A 20,049-nucleotide genomic window follows, 5' to 3' on the forward strand; every position below is an offset into this window, starting at 1 on the left:
TCAGATTCTGTCTCCCTCTCTCTCTGACCCTCCCCCATTCATGCTCTGTCTCTCTCTGTCTCAAAAATAAATAAACGTTAAAAAAAAAATTTTAAAAAAAAGTGCTTTTATGGTGAATAGGATTCCCAAGGGACAGTAAGAAATTCCTAGAAGAAGAGTATGAGACTGGTAGGAAACACTGAGATATATGGGAAAGGACAAATGGCCTATGTTCTGCATGCTGACCTAGGATGCCAAGGATAAATGTAAAGGATGCCTGAATTAACTGGCCTTAGAATTTTCAAAAATAACAAGCCTTAGCTGGCTGATTCTAATCTGGACCAATGTGTTATTGAGGTACTACTATTCCAAGGCCAAGATTGGGAGCATTTATTGATGAGTAGGAAATGGGTCCATTCTGGGACTGGATTGGCTGTTCTCAACCTCCAGGGAAAGACTCAGAAATGGGAGAAGAGTTACTGGGGCCCTGAAAACCGCAACAGCCCCTGCTGAAGAGGGAGGGATGCCTGTGAGCAAGTTCTATCTCCATATGGCTCAGTAAAAAACAAGATTTACTCTCCCTTGGCTGCAGGCACCACCATGATGGGCTGAGCTGCTTTTGCTATGGCACAAAGACAGAGGAGCACAGGTAGGTTGTGCTTAACCAACAGGAAGATGAAGGAAGTGTGGGATGTATTTTGGGATGTGAGTAGCTGACCCCATATAATAATTCCCCTATATTCTTAAAAATTTTCTGATTCAATGACTCTGGGAAAAATCTTGGGACTTAGTAAGATTTAAACACGTGAAATACAATGTAGCCACGCAAGATTTTTCATTGCTGTTACAAGGAACCCTTCCTCATCAATTAATAAACCATCTCAGATGATTATACACACACCTTTTGGTGCAGCAATGCCAAAAGAGATTAAACAGATTAAAACAATCTGTTTTATACTGTTAAAAAAAAACCAATGTACAGATGAGTGTGTATGTCATTCGTGTAAAAAAAAAAGCCCTATATTTGTGATATATAAAATACTTCTGGAAGACTAAACAAGCACCTTGTAAAACTGTACCCTTTGGGGAAGGGAAATGGGTAGCTGGGGGAGAAAAGAAGGAAGAATTTCCATGATTAAAAACCTTATGTACCTTTTAAATTTGGAGCACATGCATGCATTATTAAGAAATAAAAAGTTACTACATTTAAAAAATAAATAATGAGCTTTTATTACCCTCGACAACAGAGAAAAGCCACGCTGGAGTCTCTGGGAATTCTGGGAATGCTCCTGGGGGGAAGGGAAGGCTGCTGCAGCACCTGGAGCTTCCTCAGAGACTCATTCCCTCAGTCTCACCCCCCTGGCAGAGGCAGCTGGAAAGAATCACAAACTGCAGGGATCAGTGGGAGGAAGACAATGAACAACGCTTTCCTGCCTGAAATCAGCCGCTGTCCAGAGCCAGCACCAGGGAAGACACAACTCACCCTCCGGGGGTCACGTCTTCGCTGGAAGGCAGGTAAGAATTCACACGCGTGACACCGAATGCCCTGCTCTCTTGGGGTCTCCAAGTCCTCCCCGATTCCACACCCTCCGGTCTGGGGCCACAGTGTCTGATTTTTGAGAGGAGAACATGGAATAGGTCAAGTCTTAGTCCGAGTCTGAACTCTCATTCGACTTGGAAGACTTATGCTTTCGTTTTTTCTTCTTCTTCTTTTCTTTTTTCCTTTTCTTATGCTTTTCTTTCTTCTTCTTTTTCTTGTGTTTCTCTTTACATTCTGAGGAGCTGGAACTGCTCCCATCTTCATCGGAGGTGGAATCCTCCAGTAACTGTTTTAACTGCTGTATCCTAAACAGAAGTTTGACCAAAGAACCATATTTAACTTAAAAAAATTGTAGATAAAGATATGTGAGAGCAGCAGTGAGGGTAAAAAATGTCATGAATAACCACCTTGCGAAAGACGGTACTTATTTGTGCATGTCTTCCCCATTCTTGTCCACGTCCGTGCCTGTTTGACAGGACTGTAACCAGTATATGAGCCATTCTGTGTTCTTTTCATTGTCCTAAATATTTCTGCATGTTTCTCCAGTCCTTACCACAGAACTTCTAACAGATGCCTACTTTCCTTACTCACCGCCCCCAACTGCTCAAGTAATCTACCTCCTCAAAACAATTATTACTCGGCGTCACCAGTTTTGGGAAAAACAAACTCTCCCGTTTCTTCACCCTATCTTTGTTCATGTCTAAGGATCATTTTTCACAATAGCTCAGACCCTTAAAGACACTGGAGAAGATAAACTAAACTACGGTTGGTTGCCAACATCAACTATCAGTAGTATGAGCAGGCTGGGCCAAGCCCACTGCTTTAAGCCAACCCAGATAGAACAAGGCTGGCCTGCTCATTCCCCACACACTGGCCTTTCCAGTGATTTCTCCTGCCTTCCACATATATCACAACTACATTAAAGTACCATATTTACCAAACCACTCATCTAATACCAGAATGGGTGTTTCCAACTTTATGTAAGAGGGTATTGTTATCACCAGGACCACCTCACCTTATGTCCTTTTCATGTCTTTTATTCTCTCGTATGATATCATACATAGGATCTTCATGTGCCTTGAGGATTAGAGAAGGGTAAGGTTGGATTAGGGCTTTGTGGACTGTTAAAGTAAAATTAAATTCATATTTCACTGAAACCAGTTTTTTTTTTTCCTGTTTGGTGTAATTTTATATTTAAAATTTTCTAATCCTTCTTAAGGGTCACCATCACTTCAAACTTGTGGAAGTTACAAAAAAGATTTTTCAATTATACAAATACAATTTGATAAAATATAATCTGAATAGCCTTTTTAAGGATATAAACCATGGAAGATTCATTATTAAATATTACTCAAAGTTAGAAGTATTGAGGTAATTCTATGAGGACAGATGATCAAGAGATATTAAAATAAGTTGGAAAACGATATGTAAGAATGATTCATTTATAGGTGCACAAAAACATATGTATATGCCCAAAAAGAACTGTAGAAGTATACTTATCAAGCTACTTAATGCATATTCACTCTGTAGAGACGCAATACTGCTTTTGAAAAATCAATTGTGAAAAGCCCTAATGTAAAATGTCAATTTAGTTAAAGCAAATGTATTCTTGTAACATTTGTGTAATTAAAAAGTACTTGCTTAGAATATGACTACACATAGACTGAACTTTGTGGTATGTCAAATATCTTTAAAAATACCTAGTAAAAGTTTTACATATTTAAGATAAAAAAAGAAGCTAAAAATGTCTATATTTGTACCATCCAGAGATATCCACTGCTAACATTTTAATGTGGTTGTTCCAGTCATCATTCATAATTTACAAAAAATTATAATCATATTATATATACAACTCTATTCTCTTTTTCACTAAGATTTTATTTTTAAGTAACCTTTACACCCAACGTGGGACTCAAACCTACAACTCTAAGATCAAGAGTGGCACGCTCTTCCAACTGAGCCAGCCAGGCACCTCTTTCTCACTTATGTCTTCATGAGCATATTCCTATGATACTACACATATTTCTAAAACATGATTCTTAAAAGCTATATGACTTCTATGTTACAGTACTTATGTTGATGTGCTGGCCACTGCAGTTGTTTCCTATTTTTCTTTAGTCTATTTTTCAGTCATATAAATAATTCTAAATAATCCCTTATACATTAATAAAAATTTGTATATATTGATTTTTGTCATACCCTTAGGACCTATCCTTAGAATTTGGGTTTCTGAATTAAAAATAAATGAATTTGTTCATTTTTTGAGAGTTATGACCAATTTATCTGTTATAGGAATTGTAAAAATTGTCATTCTAGGTAGCGTTGATGTATCCAGAATATTTTCTTCAAATTTTTTAAATGAAAGCACAATTTTTAAATGTCTTAAAATCCCTGGCAAATGTTTGTGGACCCTAGTTTGATATATGGAGATAATCCCAATCTATCTGATAACAGCACAGCTGAATTGACTGAAACTGACTGGTGAATTAATCGTTGGAGGTGAGTGTAAAATAAAGTGGGGAAACGACAGATTTATTTTACTGTTATGTAAAGAGGATATATCACTTATAAACACACTTCTACTTTATAATAGAAAGATATTTAATCTTTAGACAAAGACTGGGAAACTAGAATGATGATTTTAGTTATGAAACAAGATTTTTTAAATATAAGTAAAAAGTGACTGAATACATAACAGTGTCTTTTGGAAAAAGAAATCAGTGTTCCCAAGGCATAAGCAAATAACGTTTTAACAAAAGTTAAGTTTTTGTTAATGAACTAATCTATCACACAAATTCAGTTTAACAGAGATGTAGTTAACACTATATATTTTGGCCAAAAGGCTCTGGGAATATATTTTATGTTAACCTCCAGTTCACTGGTAACTGCCTGAGTCACTTGACATTCCTCATCTCTGGTAAATGTAAATTGAAACTCAAGAGTTTTACTTACTACTCTGAACTGTTCTAACTTTTGGTTGCCTTTGATAAAGAAAGGGCATTCTTTGTCGCCTGTTCGGTGACCGTACCGTTTACAACGCCAACCTAAAAGAAAGAAAAGGGATATATTTCTGTAAGATAAAGCAGTTTTACCTAATTAAGATAAAGTATCATTAGATCATACTAAAGATATTTTTCATTAGATTCCAATTTCCAAAGCTAATGCAATTAGTGGATGAACCATGTAAGATACCAGAAAACTGAGAGAAAACAATTGCTTCCTCAAGCATCCTTTCTTTAATCTTGGGTTTTAGAAATGAGCCAAGTAGGGGCGCCTGGGTGGCTCAGTCGGTTAAGCGTCTGACTTCGGCTCAGGTCATGATCTCACTGCTCATGAGTTTGAGCTCCGAGTCAGGCTCTGTGCTGATAGCTTGGAGCCTGGAGCCTGCTTCAGATTCTGTCTCTGTCTCTCTGCCCCTCCACTGCTCATGCTCTGTCTCTCTCTCTTAAATATAAAATAAAATGTAAACAAACAAACAAACACAAATGAGCCAAGTAGTTACTAAGCAATCCTGTGCTAAAAGCAAAGTGTGATTTTGTTTTAATAGTGTGTTATGGCTTGAACGGTATTGCTCCCTCCACCCTGTCCCCCCATTATGTTGAATGTTCTAACCGCTTGTACTTCAGAATATGACCTCATTGCGAGATAGGATCTTTAGATCCCTAGGTTTGGGACAGATCCTTCCCTCACAGCCTTCAGAAGGAATCAACACTTCTCACACCTGGATTTCAGACTGATAGCCTCCAGAACTGTGAGACAATAAATTTCTGTTTAAGTCACCTGAGAGCCTCTTCATGAATGAAAGACAAGGATGCAAAAAAAAAAAAAAAAAAAAAAGACCAATTTGGAAGAAATAAAAACATAATGAGAAGAAAAAATTAATATCCTTAGAAAACATATTGCAAGAACAGAATTAAAAAAATCATAGAAGAAAATCACAGCTTTTGGAATTGAAAAAGAAATCTTAACTGAAGGACTGGAAGATATGTTGATGAAATAGTCTAGAAAGCAGAAAAAAAAAATAGGACAGGAAAGATCAGAAATTAGAAAATCAATCTAGGAAGCTCATCAGGTGAGCTCTAGCCCCACTTTGGGTGAGCCCCACTTTCTCTCCCTCTCTCTTCTGCCCCCTCACTCACTTGTGCCCTCTCTCTCAAAACAAAACAAAATTCTTCTGTAGTAAGAAGTCAACAGATAATGAAGAAACCTGAAAAATCAAAAGGCAGGAATATAATTGTATAATTTAGATACATACAGATAAACTTGAAAATATTTAAATTTTATTTAAGTAATCTACACCCCATATGGATCTCAAACTCACAACCCTGAGATCAAGAGTCACATGCTCCTTTGACTAAGCCAGCCAGGCGCCCCCCCCAAATAATCTTAAAAGAGGTTTACAAGGTTACCTTTAGGATGAGGTGAATGGGGCAAGGAACTAGGAACTGCTATTTTTTTTTTTTTTAAAGATATTTGTTGTATTCAAACAGTTTTCTCTATTTTTATTTTTTTAAGTGTTTAAAAAAATTTTTTTTTAATGTTTATTTATTTTTGAAACAGAGAGAGACAGAGCATGAACGGGGGAGGGTCAGAGAGAGAGGGACACCCAGAATCCGAAGCAGGCTCCAGGCTCTGAGCTGTCAGCACAGAGCCCGACACAGAGCTTGAACTCACGGACCATCATGACCTGAGCTGAAGTTGGATGCTTAACAAACTGAGCCAACCAGGCGCCCCTAGGAACTGCTATTTTTAATTATGTACATGAAGAATCTTTGTACAAACAAACGTCTTTAAACGGCAGCAGTACCCTTTCTTCAAATACCAAATACCACTTAAGCTGGATGAAGGTGTTGCGGCTCTGGTGGGGTGGGGGCGTGCACACACAGCACTCCTGCTCTGGACCCCCCCCTTGTGGCTGTAGCTCCTCTCAGGTCACATGGATGAAACCTTAACATCACTGATTGGGGGGAGAAGGGGGCAAATCACTGAGGCAAGACCCAAAGGGACCTGCCCTCCAATGCATCCCTTGTCCCTTGTGACATTTCTACAACGGAATATCCTTTCTGTTACTTGAATATTACCAAGGAGTGTACTCCAAAGGCAGCTACGGTCCTGTGGGCAACCACTGACCTTGGGAGTCAGAAGCCCTGGAGTCAAAGCCCTGCTCTGCCTCTTAACTCAGACACTCACTAACCTACGCAGCTCGGCTTCCTTAACTATGAAACGGAGATCATGCCTTGGCTAAACAGGGCTTGGTGAGGGGAAAAAAAAAAAAAAAAAGTAAACACACTTTGTAAGTCGTAATATATAACTTGTGTGTGCTGAGGAGTGTTACCTGAAACTCTCCCATACTCACACTGCATAACTTTGACTTCTTTCCCGAGTGGCATCCAAAGTCCTTTAGTTGGTGCGTGAGCCAGAAATTCCCTGGCATGTTCGTTGCCTGGTACATCTGGTATACAGTCTTCCGGCTTAGTCTCATCTTCCTAAAAAAGGAAACAACATGTACACGACGTGGCAAAAGAGCACTGGAATTCTCTCCTACCTGCTTCAGAACACAGCACTGCCTGGCTTTCACATGGGCTGGACATGCCCATGTCATCCTGTTACCCTCTCCAGTACTAGAAAGAAAGACAAATTATACCTGACAGAAAAACCAGAAATAAACATATCAGAAGAATTATATCATGAAAATGATATAGCTATTCTTAGAGAAATATTACTAGTTATTGTTCACATAGGAATGCTTTGAGCTCCAAATTCTGACTCTAGATCACAAAAATTAGATTCTAAGATTACAAACTTTTCTGCTAACTTAAAAGCCTTGTGGAATGAGACAAAGTATAGAATTAAAAAAGATTTCCTGAAATAATAAAAATAACCTGTTAAAATTAAAAAAATTATTATACCATGGAGATCACTTGTCATGTTTTACAATCTCATACATGCTATATTTGACATGTGCTCTCATCACCAAATAACTTCAATTGTGTAATTTCAATTGTGTAATTGTGTAATTTCAATACACAATTCAGGTATTACATTTATATTTTTTTACCTTCTGATTTTTTTCAGTTCATGTGGATATTAAATTTATAATGAAAGAAGGTTTTCTAAAAATCTTTTCATTGAAAGGGAGCAAGCAGAAAGTTGCTCTGGCCTCTAATGAGTCCTCTAAGTCTTGCACCAGGGGCTGGACTAGAGGAGCTTCCAGTCTCCACACAGACTACTGTTCTCTGAGCTGACACTCAGGAAACCAGCAGTGAGTGAGTCAGAGATGGAGCAGAGCGGTGAGAAGATGCAGCCACAGCAGGAGACAGAGAAGGGGACCGATCGCTGAGGAACACGTGGGCCTGCCACCGTTTCTTAGGAACAGTCACACGGTTGATTACATTTCTACAAAGACACAGGCTGGAGACACAAAGCCCAAAGTGTATGGACTGACTGGCATCTGCAGGGAGAAGCAGGGTTATGAAAAAAGATGTTCCAAACCTTATATAACAGTTTTTCATACAAGTTACTGAGTCTGAGCACTGAGTCAAATATGTCTGAGAGAATAACCAAAGGTACAAACTTCACACTGACCTTGATAAGCCCCGGAGGAGGTTTTTCATAACTAGAAAGGAAAAGAAAAACTGCCATCAATCATGTTAACAGGAACACAATACGTTTTGATGAGCAAAAAGCAACTAGAGGTCAAAATGAAAAGAATATCTTTAGTAAAACCTTAAAACTACATTAGATCTAAAGCAGTTAGTAAAATATGCCCAGCAGTCAGATCTTATATAAGTAAACTGATGCTACACCACATCCTGCAGAGATCTAAAACTAAAATTCACTGAAATGGTAATTAACTTGGTGTCTGAGCACAATGAATTTTCGAAGAAGAGAAAGCAAGAGATTGCAGGAGAAATGTGTGGGAAGACCCAAGAGCTAATCATGCTTCCAGACTGTCACGGTTGTCAGGTTATTTACCTACCATAACTTCCACTTACTCAGCATGGAGGCTCATGTGGGGAAGGCTGAGGAATCTGTTCTAACCTGGATGGAGGCAGTGCAGGGGGGCAGGAACAAAACTGGAGGGAAGGGCCTGTTGCAGGGGATGGAGGCGATGGTGATCTGTCCTAGAGGCTTCCTTTCCCATTTCCCTGCAGCTCTCAGTTCAAATCCTGCCCACTCACCCTGCCCGCAGAGTGAGCCATCCATTCCTCAGTTCTGACAGCCCTCTGTGCCCGTACTGACCTCACTGGACTCGGGGTGTAGGACCCCTGCATGGTGCCTGGACGACATTCTTTACTGAATGCTGCTAGAGCAAGCAGATGTATGATGTGTGGGAATGTATGTTCCCTTGGAGCTCACAGACTCCCAAGGGTCCTAAGGGTACATACGCATCATGTCTATGCTCCCAATTCATTTTCACTTCCTATCACTCTGCCGAAGTGCCCTAAAAGGGTTCTGGATTCCAAATCTGGAAAATCAGCACCAAATGCTTGTGTTCATTTAAACAATTATTTTTTAGATTGAGATACAATTGGCATATAATATTATTTTTAGGTATAATCACGTTGAGTTTTAAGTACTGTCACACAACTGGCTATCAAACACACTGGACACACCCCCTTCCCTCTACAAAAAAGCAGCAACTAGAAAATCATGTGGGACAACTGAACACCTTAGGTCTTGTCAATGACTCTATAAATAATATTTTGAGAGGGCATCTGGGCAATAGGCTGTGATTTGAGAGTTGTGATTTGAGAGGCGTCTGAGTGGCTTAGTCAGTTGAGTGTCTGAGTCTTGATTTTAGCTCAGGTCATGATCCCTGGGCAGTGGTATCGAGCCCCATGTTGGGCTCTACACTGAGCATGGAGCCTGCTTAAGACTCTCTCTCTCCCTCTGCCCCTCTCCCCGCAGCTTATGCAATCAATCAATCAATCAATCAAAATTGTGTTTTGACCCTAAAAGTTACTTGATTCTCTGTATAACTGTGCAACTGTCTTGATGGAGAGGTTTGGTTTTTTTGAGTAGAAAACCCCCACATTGCAGGTAGAACATTTTTTAGTTCAAGATCAGTGTGAGTGGCCTATGGAGGTGTTAAAAAGAAAACCACAGGCCCAAAATGGAGCCAGTTAGGCCAGGTCACCAAACTGGGCCTTAATACAGACTCTAGTTACAGTTTCAACCTCACCCATAAATGTAGTCTTCACCTTCAGCAGTAATTTTCTGATCAGTACCAATAAACTAATCTGTCATATGGGCCCTCCTACCCCCCAAGAGAAAGATGAGGTAATTTGAAGGATAAAACTCCCTGCTCTTCCAACTAAGGCAAAGTGACTTTGCCTGGAACAATTGTTTCTTTTCTTTTGCTAATAACTTCATTCACCACCCTACTTATAGAAATGTTCCATTTTGTACAACTCTTTGGAGCACCTCTCTACTTGCTAGATGAGATGCTGCTGGATTCATGAATCAATTAATAAAACAAATTAGATTTTCAAATTTACTAGGATGAATTTTTGTTCTTTAATACAGGTAAAAAAATTTTTGGTTTGAATGGACTCATTCTCACTGCTGTGTACTTTGGGACAAGTTATTTAACCCTTCAGAGCCTCCATTTCCTCATGGGTGAATATGTCACAGCACGTATGTAAAAGGCACTTTGCAGTGGTGGCTCCTTCTGTTGAAAGCAAGTTGCTCTCAGCAGTCTCATGAGGCAGGTCAAGACTAGAGCACTCGCATCACAAAGACCAAGATGTGGACCAGTAGAGAAACCTGGCCATCCCAAGTCAGACTTCACATCTTTGTGTAGATCTGTAGCTTTGTAAGGATTTGCCAGCTGCTTCTAAGTGGAGGTGGGCATCAACCTGACAGTGGACTTCCCAGACAGCATCCCCAGCTGGGTTTACTGCCTTTCTTTTTAAAAATAATTTATTGTCAAGTTAGCTAATATACAATGTAGTCTTGGCTTCGGGAGTAGATTCCTGTGATTTATCACTTACATACAATACCCAGTGCTCATCCCAACAAGTGCCTTCCTCAATGGCCACCTCCCATTTTCCCTGCCCCCACCCCAACCTCCCACCCCCATGATCCCTCAGTTCTCTGTATTTAAGAATCTCTTATGGTTTGCTTCCCTCTCTGTAACTTATTTTTCCTTCCTTTCCCCTATGGTCTTCTGTCAAGTTTCTCAAATTCCACATATGAGTGAAAACATATATCTTTTTCTGATGGACTTATTTCACTTAGTATAACAGCCTTCAGTTCCATCCACATTGTTACGAATGGCAAGATTTCATTCTTTTTCATTGTCGAGTAGATTCTAAAGCCATGAGACTCAGAGACTCCTCTTCCATATCTGGCTTCAGGGATCACTGCCTTTTCTCCATGCAGGTGGTACATCAGCATTCAGCCAAGTCTATCGTCATGTCCTGTGAGGCTCATAAAACATGCCTTATTATAGTTATTAAACTTTCTTGATAAAATCACATAAGAAAAGGGCAGGCCAGGGACTCTGACTCTCAGTTTTTTCAGTATCAATTCCAACATTTTCCCTCATTGATTCCAACAACTGAACACTAAGCAGTAAGCAGCTGAATTGGGACAATCATCCAGACCTCGTGACATTCGGCATTCTTTCACTGAGTTGCAGCCACTGTTCTGGGCCAGCAGTGTATCTCCTGTATTAATAACTGTTCCTGGGTTAAATAAATTGTGCAAGGGCACACAGCCCAGAGTCCATGTGCTCACCTGTATATGACTATCAGTACATGTTTAGCTGAATCCAGTAATCAGTCTAGCACCATGTTTATCACTGGAAAACAGAAGACTCCAGTAACACTTTAAATTCAGAGCTTCAGTACAATTTGATTTAGGCATAGATACTATTGTGAATCCAGTTTTCCCTAAAAATTTCCCCCCACATTGCTTATTTATCCTTATTTGTGGTAAAATTTACATGCCATACTTCCCTAGGTTTTGACAACACTCTCCTCCCCAAAGCAAAATACCATGAGGCTGTGGGAGGTAGTAACAAGGACAATGACCTCACACTCTCTCTGCGGCAGGGATCAGGTTGAGTGTGTGCAGATATTAAATGTATACGCGCTTGGTTGTTGATGCTAGGAACATCCATGTGGAGGCAGATAATTCTAAGGAGTTTGTGAGGGGAAATGTCAAGTTACAAGGCAACATTTGAGCCACGCCCTGACATATATACCAAGTTAATGGGAAACAGAGCTATAGGGTTTTTAATCATGGATTTTAGTAAGGATAAGCTTTCATCATCTGGTTTGCAGACCAGGAATCACCAGTGGAAAACATACCCTGCCTGTGCTCAGCTGCATGGACTGGGGAGGCGCTCCTTATTTCTGGCCAGGGGCTGAACTGAGAGAGACCCAGAAGCCTGAGAAAGAGGAAGCAAATTCTGAGGCTGGGTGTCTGTGTACTCAAAGAGCATCTCAAGCTCTTAAAGGGATTTGTACCTTTTCTATAAGGAGTAATACATAAAGATTTTAGCTCAGATCTGTACATTAATGTTGTAAATCTCCAGGGAAGGACTCATTTTAATACTTCAGAATGGCTGCAAAGTATAGAAACACTTAATGATTTAATGTTTTCTTTATCCTGACCCTCTTCTTATGCACCAACTTTAAAGATCCTTCAGAACAGGGGCACCTGGGTGGCTCAGTCAGTTAAGTGTCTGACTTCAGCTCAGGTCATGATCTCATGATTTGTGAGTTTGAGCCCCGTGTCAGGCTCTGTGCTGACAGCTCAGAGCCTGGAGCCTGCTTTGGATTCTGTGTCTCCCTCTCTCTCTGCCCCTCCCCTACGTGTGCTTGCTCGCTCGCTCTCTCTCTCTCAAAAATAAATAAAACATTAAGAAAAAATAAAGATCCTTCAGAACAGGGTGAATATCAGAGGTTACAGGGGTTAGGGAGAATTGACCAAGGGAAAAGTGAAATGCTTTTTCTTTGGCCCTTCTCTTAAGATGTGAAAGAAAACAACTGTGGTGGATGTTATATTATGGCTTATAATAAGACTTGTAATTTCCTATATAAAGGTTATAGGAGCATCTTATGTTTAGTTTTGTTCCTAGTTCCTGAAATAGGTCCAAAACTATAAAGGTGAAAAGTTTCTTTTGTTAGTCATAACAAGCCCCTTTCAACCAAACTGTTTATATTAACGGAGGTGACAAAGCTCCTAAAGATGAGGACTGGTTGCCAGGGGAATGGATTCTGTGATTAGAGAATTGGAACTTTCAGCCTTACCTCTAGGGAGACTGAATTAATCACCAATGGCCATTGATTAAACAATCATGCCTATGTTATGAAGTTTCTATAAAACCCCCCAATAATGGAGTTCAGAGAGCTTCAAGGTAACACATGGAGGTGGGGTGTACCTGGAGAGGACATGGAAGCTCCATGCCCCTTTCCATACACCTTACCCTATGTATCTGTTCCATCTAGCTGCTCCTGAGTTATAACCTTTTATGATAAATCAGTAATCGAGTAAAGGCAGTGTATTCCTGAGTGCTAAGAACTACTCTGGCAAATTAACCAAACCGGAGGAGGGTGTTGGGGGAACCTCCGCTTCACAGCCGATGGGTTAGTAGCAACCTCGACTTGTGAGTGGCATCTAAAGTGTGTGGAAGGGAGCAGTCTTGTGAGACTGAACCCTTAACCTGGGGGTTCTGATGCTGACTCCAGGTAGGCAGTGTCTGAATTAAATTTATAAGACATTTACTTGGTGTCCTCTGAGAATAGGAGAATTTCTTGGTGGTGCTGGAAAACTCCCACACAGACTAGTGCTGTGAGTGTAATATGAATGTATAAAAGGAAAACAGGAATGTTTTTTCCTTCGCAGCAGATTAAGAATGAGAAATGCCATGAATTGTTATAGCAAGGAAAACTTCCCTTTGACTTCATCTCTGGATGCTTCCAAATAAGATTGGGATGGAGGCTTCTCTGCTCTCATCCTCACCATCATTAACCCAAAGCTTTTCTAAAGGGAGGACTTAGAGGACTCAGAGGAGGACTTAGTCCCTGAAGATTACATGGTAAATGACTGGGTATAAACAGAATTAACTTTTTAGATATGGTATTTCCAGAGCAAATACTTAAAATATTTTCTGGTGGAAAGCTGTGACATGTCATATGCCCAGGATTCTCTTAGCAAGTATAATGGAAATTTGCCTGAATTAAGCAGGTGATACAGTCCCATCAGCAGCCATTCATTAGAAACATTAATGCTATCTATCCCTTATGGATTGGGACTTAAGGGAGCTTGGAAGGGAGGAGGTAACATTTACATAAATACCCAGTAATCCAACAATATTTTCTTTTGCCATAGGAGGTGTACAAATAACAGATGGCCAAAGTAAAATCCACATTCCTGGAAAATATGTAAATGCTTTTGCATAAGTGGAAAAGGAGTGTGATGAAACTGACTACACATTTTGCAATCTGTTATTAGCAACATTTCCCTTCAATGATTCCAACAGTTGAACACTACACCAAAAAAGTAGTCTTAAAAAGTCCATTTTACAACTGTTTCTCCAAATTTAAAGGAATGTGGTTGATGTTTTTTCCTAGGGCTGCACAATTCATTATTTTATGTAACACGTTAAAACAATATTTCTGGGGCACCTGGGTGGCTTGGTGGGTTAAGCGTCCGACTTTGGCTCAGGTCATGATCTTGTGGTGAGTTCGAGCCCCACGTCAGGCTCTATGCTGACAGCTCGGATCCTGGAGCCTGCTTTGGATTCTGTATCTCCCTCTCTCTGTTCCTCCCCCACTTGCACTCTGTCTTTCTCTCTCAAAAATAAATAAAGATTAAAAAAATTTTTAAAAAATAAAAAAATTAAAAAAACACAATGTTTCTCAAAATCTAAAGTAATATTTAAAAATAACAGATGTGGGGGCATCTGACTAGCTCAGTCAATAAGCATATGACTCTTGATCTTGGGATTGTGAGTTTTAGCCCTAAGCTCCACGTTGGGTGTAGATATTACTTAACAAACAAACAAAAAACCAGACCTGGAATAGGAGTGTTTATTGTGTAGGTTGGCTTCTGTGCTGTAACAGTTAAGAAGTCTGCACTCTTTATAGTTAATCCTGAGGAAAAAAAAAAAAAGTTGGTGGAGGCCCATTATTTTGTACCATCTGTGAAGCCTTGCTATTATATCATTCAGATTGTAATAAGTTTCTCTGAGCAGTGTGAAGGCTAAATTTAGATAAGAGAGGAAAAACTTCATCTTCCCAACTGGGTATGGAGAAAGAAATCTTTATTTTGCCAAGTACTTAAAAATAGTCTTGTATTTCTGAGTGCTGGCATAGGATTTCTTTTGGAAGAGTCCTTCATGTAAGCATACTCAATTCCAGGTGTTCCCACAGCTTGTTCCTATGGTGTGGAAGGCAGAAATGAAACTACCATATACCTACAGAATCTCTATTCTGTTATGTCCAGCAGACAACGGACACTTGAGTAATACAGCTGGAGCATGGGTTAGAGCACAGGGTGGAAGACTCAAATGCCCTTGGGGTCCTGGCAGGTTTGGTGAAAGGGTAAAAAAAGGTAAGGTCAAGTGTAAGAAACTGATTAGAGGAGTGGAAAGGGAACTAGAGAGGGAATACCAGGGGGTAAACGAATTTGAATTCAATTTGTAAAAAACCACTATGGAGCTTCCCATTTAATGTGGCTGGCCAGCCAACTTGCTTGTTTGCCTTCCTTTTCCACACTCTTTTATTTATTTATTTATTTATTTATTTATTTATTTATTTATTTAAATTTTTAACGTTTATTCATTTTTGAGACAGAGAGAGACAGAGTATGAATGGCGGAGGGTCAGAGAGAGAGGGAAACACAGAATCTGAAACAGGCTCCAGGCTCTGAGCTGTCAGCACAGAGCCTGATGCGGGGCTTGAACTCACAGATTGCAAGATCATGACCTGAGCCAAAGTCAGACACTTAACTGACTGAGCCACCCAGGCGCCCCTCCGCACTCTTTTAAAAAAATGACAGTAAAGAAATAAAAAAGGTAAGCAGCCACAAAAAAATCTTGAGAGGAGATACTAGCATTGAACAATTTTGAGACAAAGCTGGGAAGACCATGGAAAGTGGAAGAAAGGGACTGACTTCTTTAGCTGGAAGAAGTTATAAGCTTTGGAAGACAAGGGTTAGGAATATGAACACTGAGTGGTTGAAACCACCAGTGTTCTCGTGCCCCACAGCCAGGAGACTCTGTGTGCCCTCACCCTTGAGAGAGACTGCAGGTGTAGTCCCCTGTGAAACTTAACTGGAGAGGCCCAGATGAGAACACTGGCATAGCTCAGAATGGGAGTGAGGGTGAGCACTAGATGAAAAATGAACTCTGGAATCAAAGCCCCCTCCTTCTCCATTCCAATTCAGGACACTTGCAGGCAGGCATATTTCTGGCACCCAAGCCTGAGAATGAAGGGTTCTTTGGACAAGCTGAACAGGCCTCAGAAACCCTCTACCTCCTGATACGTGGGTGTCTCCCCATGTAAAAGGCAGATCACAGTCTGATATCACTATGGTGAGACTTACCAGTCAGTAAACCAGCACCTTTGCATTCTCCCTCTCTCTCAACTGCTCCTTTCAAAATAGCTTTATAATGCCTCACTCTTAATGGGGGAGATCCAAGGATCCCTACACATTAGGAAAAAACCTCTAAGTGAAAAAAATCACAGGAAAAGGCAAAGAAGACACAGACAAAAGGAGAAGAAAACAAACAAAAATGAGTATCCTCAAAGATGACAGATTTGTTACTGATCAAACAACAGGATGCTATGAAAAATAGAATTCTCAGGATAAGTTCTTTAAAGTTAAAAATTGAAACTTAAAAAAAAGTGCAATGGTGGAAGGATAGGAAGATAAATTTTATAGGATGAAAAGACAGAAAATAAGAGTGAAAAGAGGATCACAGAAGTCTTAGAGTAAGAAAAAACAAAATGGTGGTAAGGAAATTAAAACAGAGTTTACGTATGTATATTAAACACCCACAAAGTATCTAGAAAGAAAAATCTGAAATCCAGTGAGAAAAATTTCACATCATGAAACAGCAAAATACTACAAATAAAGAATTCTTTAAAGCTTGCAAAGGTGGGGGAGGTAGAACAAGTTCCTTATAAAAGAAAGGGAATCAGAGTGACATCAAATTTCTCAGCAATACTGGGAGCTAGGAAATGGTAGCATATCACCTTTGAAACCAAGTGTAAATTTTTCTAGCCTAGAATTCTATACCTAGCCAAACTACCTATCATGTTTGAGGGTAGCATAAAGACATTTTCAGATATGTAAAGACTCAACAAATTTACCCCTAATGCACTTTTTGTAGGAAGTTATATAATGTATTTCAACAAAATGAGCTAAAGAGAGAAAGAGGAAGACATGGGGTCCAGGAGGAATGGGATCCAAGACAGGAGACTGATGAGGGCAGTTGTACACCAGGTCTAGAAAGCAACCAGAGTGTACTGGAGGAAAGTAGAAGGAAGATTTTAGGTTTTAAAAATAAACCTGATAAACCATATCAGATTGTCCGATATATAGGAGCATGGAGAAAAAGTACCTTCAGCTTTTAGAGCCTTTGGAATAAAATTAGCAGACGAGAATAAGAAATTAAGCAAATGAAAAAAATTGAGGCTCTAATTAACTAGTTAAAAAATATAGTTGTACTAGATAGCTAAAGAAATCACAGAATACCATTTGGCTAAAAAGTAAACAATATTGGGGTGCCTGGGTGGCTTGGTCAGTTAAGCTTCATACTTCAGCTCAGGTCATGATTTCATGGTTCATGATTTAGAGCTCCGTGTCTGGCTCTGTGCTGTCAGCTCAGAGCCTGGAGCCTGCTTCGGATTCTGTGTCTCCCTCTTTCTCTGCCCCTCCCCCGCTCGTGCTCTCTCACTCTCAAAAATAAACATAAAAAAATTAAAAAACAAGTGGACAATACTGAATAGTTATAATAATGCTAATACCAACTGAACCAATACTGATTGAACAAAAATTATAATGAAACTATATTGGAAGGATGGATACAAGAAGGGTAGGGAAAGAGAACTAAACCCTCATTTATGTGACATTAGGTTTATAGGTAATGTCTATTGTTCAATCTAAAAGGGCAGTATAAGCATATCATTGAGAAATTAGTTAAGTCCCAGAAGAAAAAACTAAGTTTCCTTGTTGAAACCTTGGTGCTGGGAATGTGTGGGTGACTACAGAACAGGGATGCAAACCACTGTTTCTTGAATTCAGTCTTTTAGTACTATGTGCTGTTTAAATTAAAGTATTACCCTAAACATTTTGACTTAAAAGCAAACAAGTCTCTAAACTAGCCAAACCAAATACGGCAACAGTCCAGAAGGTTTAAATCCCTGAAGTGGAAAAATCCAACCAATCTGGGTATCAGATGCCTGGGTTTCTCTTTGGTTTTGCTAGTTTACAGGTCAGTGTATCCTTGATCAGGTTACTTAACTCCTGAACCTGCATTTCCTCATCTGCAAAAGGAGATTATAGTCTCTCCAATGTCTACGGGTGCTTTGTGAGTTACAAAATAAATGTATGGTGTTAACCAGGAACTGGTATCCCACAGTTAAAGACAATGTTTAACTTAGCCCTGCTAAACTCAAGCTTATTCTAGGCAAAGAATTTTGAAAATCTGCGGTGCACAGGACAGGGCCACTGAGGGCAAGAAGAGGCCAGGACTGTACCTGCTAACAATACAGGGCCTGTATCCTGCAACCACTGCCTTACTAAGGTGAAAATCAGCTCAAGGGTCACGATGAAAACAGCTGGCCAGCCTCCAATAATGCAAGGCATTTTGTGTCAAAGCTCCCAGGTTAATTACAAAGGATTTGACTCCTTTGAAGACTTTTCTTTACATGATCATCTTAGTACAGGTAACAGAAGTGCCTGAAAGAAAAACGTGTCATTTATTGAATAACTCAGGGAACAGCAAACTTACGTTTGCCTTCTGGAGCTCGTTACAGAGTGACAATCACAGAAAAGCACCGAAAGGCCATAAATGCACGTCCCGCCTGATGTTTCCATCTCCTCTACAACCTGCCCTTCTCCCACAGCCATGGGCACTCTCCTCGAACCCGCTGGAGCTGGCCTTGCACGGGGCCTGTTGAAGTCAGGCCACGCTGACCAGTAGGAACGGGAGACCCCGGTCCTCATTCTTTCTGCTCAGCTGGAACCGGCCTCTTCGTAGCCCCCACCCTTCATGCTGCTCAAAATCCTCAGGACTAAAGAGAACAAGTCTCCACGCTCTTCCATCTGACAGCCACCTTCGGAATTTTCAGGGACAGTCCGTCACCCCATTCTCCGGCCCTCCCCTCCGGGCCGCACGAACGGTACAGGACGGCTGGTTCTCGTCTCTCCTTCGCAGCAGATGAAGAGAATACGGATTTGACCCGGTCCACCGGGGGCCCTCGGAACCGACACCGTGAAAGGGCACGACCGCAGCGCTCACTGCACTTGGCCGCACATTCAGTCCCCAAATCGCGCCCAAGCGCTTACTAAGTGCCGCCGGATCCGCCGCACCCGCCCCGCCGAGCGGCGGCAGCACGCCGACCTCGCGCGGGGGACTAGAACCCGCGCTTCCCCTGCCGGTCCCGGCCGCTCGGCACGCGGGGGGAACGGCCCTTCCCTCCCCGCGGAGGCGCCACTGGAAGTCGGGTGGCCGCGCCGCGCGGGGCCGGAACTGGCGGCCGGCTTGGCCGGGGTCCCGCTGCCCGCGCCCGGGTCCCCCGGGGACCCAGCCTCACGCGCCCCCGCGGCGCCGAGCCACCCCGACCGCACGCCTCGCGGAGGAGCGCGGGCGGCGCGGACTCACAAGGACTCCAGGTGCTTGAGCTGCTGCAGCTGCTGCGCGTCGTGCCGCCGCCGCTTCTGCTCTCGGCGCCGCTGCAGCTCCTGCTCGGCCGACTCCCGCGGCCGCCGCGCGCCTCCGGCTCGCGCGTCGTCACGCCCGGGCCGGGAAGACATCGCGGCCCGCGCGGCTGAGGCGACCCGCGGCGCGCCTGAGGCGCCTGAGGCGGCCGAGGCAGCGAAGACGGCACTTCCTCCGCGCCGCGCCCGGGCCGGCCCCGCAGCGCCCCCTCCCGCCGTCCGCCCGGGCAGCGCCCTCCGTCTCCGCCGAGGCCTCCCGGTCCCCGCCTCCCGCCAGGCCCGCCGGCCACCTCCCCGGGCCGCGGCCCCAAGTCGGCGCTCGGAGCTCCCTGAGCCCGCTTCCTGGCCGACCGGTGTCGGAGTTCGGCGCGCGTCCCCTGGCGGTGGCGGCCAGGCGGGCGGAGGAGGCCTGCGGGGCAGCCGGCAAGCCCCGCCCCCGGGACCCTGGGTGCGGGTACGAAGTGATTTTGTAGTCCCGGGTGGGATTAGACTATGAGCGCTGCTGCTACGTGGTGCTGGGATTCAAACAGCTTTGAAGAAAGCAAGACTCTCCATAGAAATTCTCTAATTTTCCGGAGCATGGTGAAAACATAGCGTACAGTTTATTTAGATAACTTTTGGGTGCT

At 42.0% G+C, this 20,049-nt stretch overlaps 1 protein-coding gene across 3 annotated transcripts; it reads right to left on the reverse strand.

Moving 5' to 3' along the window:
• Positions 1-1,184: 1,184 nt before the first annotated feature.
• LOC123606672 (retinitis pigmentosa 9 protein-like) lies at positions 1,185-19,609 on the reverse strand. Of its 3 annotated transcripts, XM_045495264.1 has the most exons (7): positions 19,368-19,478; positions 18,241-18,442; positions 14,551-14,628; positions 8,105-8,135; positions 6,876-7,005; positions 2,535-2,596; positions 1,185-1,824 (listed from the first exon to the last, which is right to left on the reverse strand). In XM_045495264.1, the coding sequence occupies exons 2-7, from the start codon at positions 18,347-18,349 to the stop codon at positions 1,626-1,628; spliced, it is 609 nt and encodes a 202-aa protein (XP_045351220.1). In that variant the 5' UTR covers positions 18,350-18,442; positions 19,368-19,478; the 3' UTR covers positions 1,185-1,625. The 3 variants fall into 3 exon arrangements, with proteins under 3 accessions (XP_045351220.1, XP_045351219.1, XP_045351218.1); XM_045495263.1 differs by lacking the exons at positions 14,551-14,628; positions 18,241-18,442 and adding an exon at positions 4,472-4,563 and having other exon boundaries at positions 19,368-19,609; XM_045495262.1 differs by lacking the exons at positions 14,551-14,628; positions 18,241-18,442 and adding an exon at positions 4,472-4,563 and having other exon boundaries at positions 18,495-19,570.
• Positions 19,610-20,049: the final 440 nt, after the last annotated feature.

Source organism: Leopardus geoffroyi, chromosome A2 (genome assembly GCF_018350155.1).
Source record: "Leopardus geoffroyi isolate Oge1 chromosome A2, O.geoffroyi_Oge1_pat1.0, whole genome shotgun sequence".
Classification (NCBI taxonomy): Eukaryota; Metazoa; Chordata; class Mammalia; order Carnivora; family Felidae; genus Leopardus; species Leopardus geoffroyi.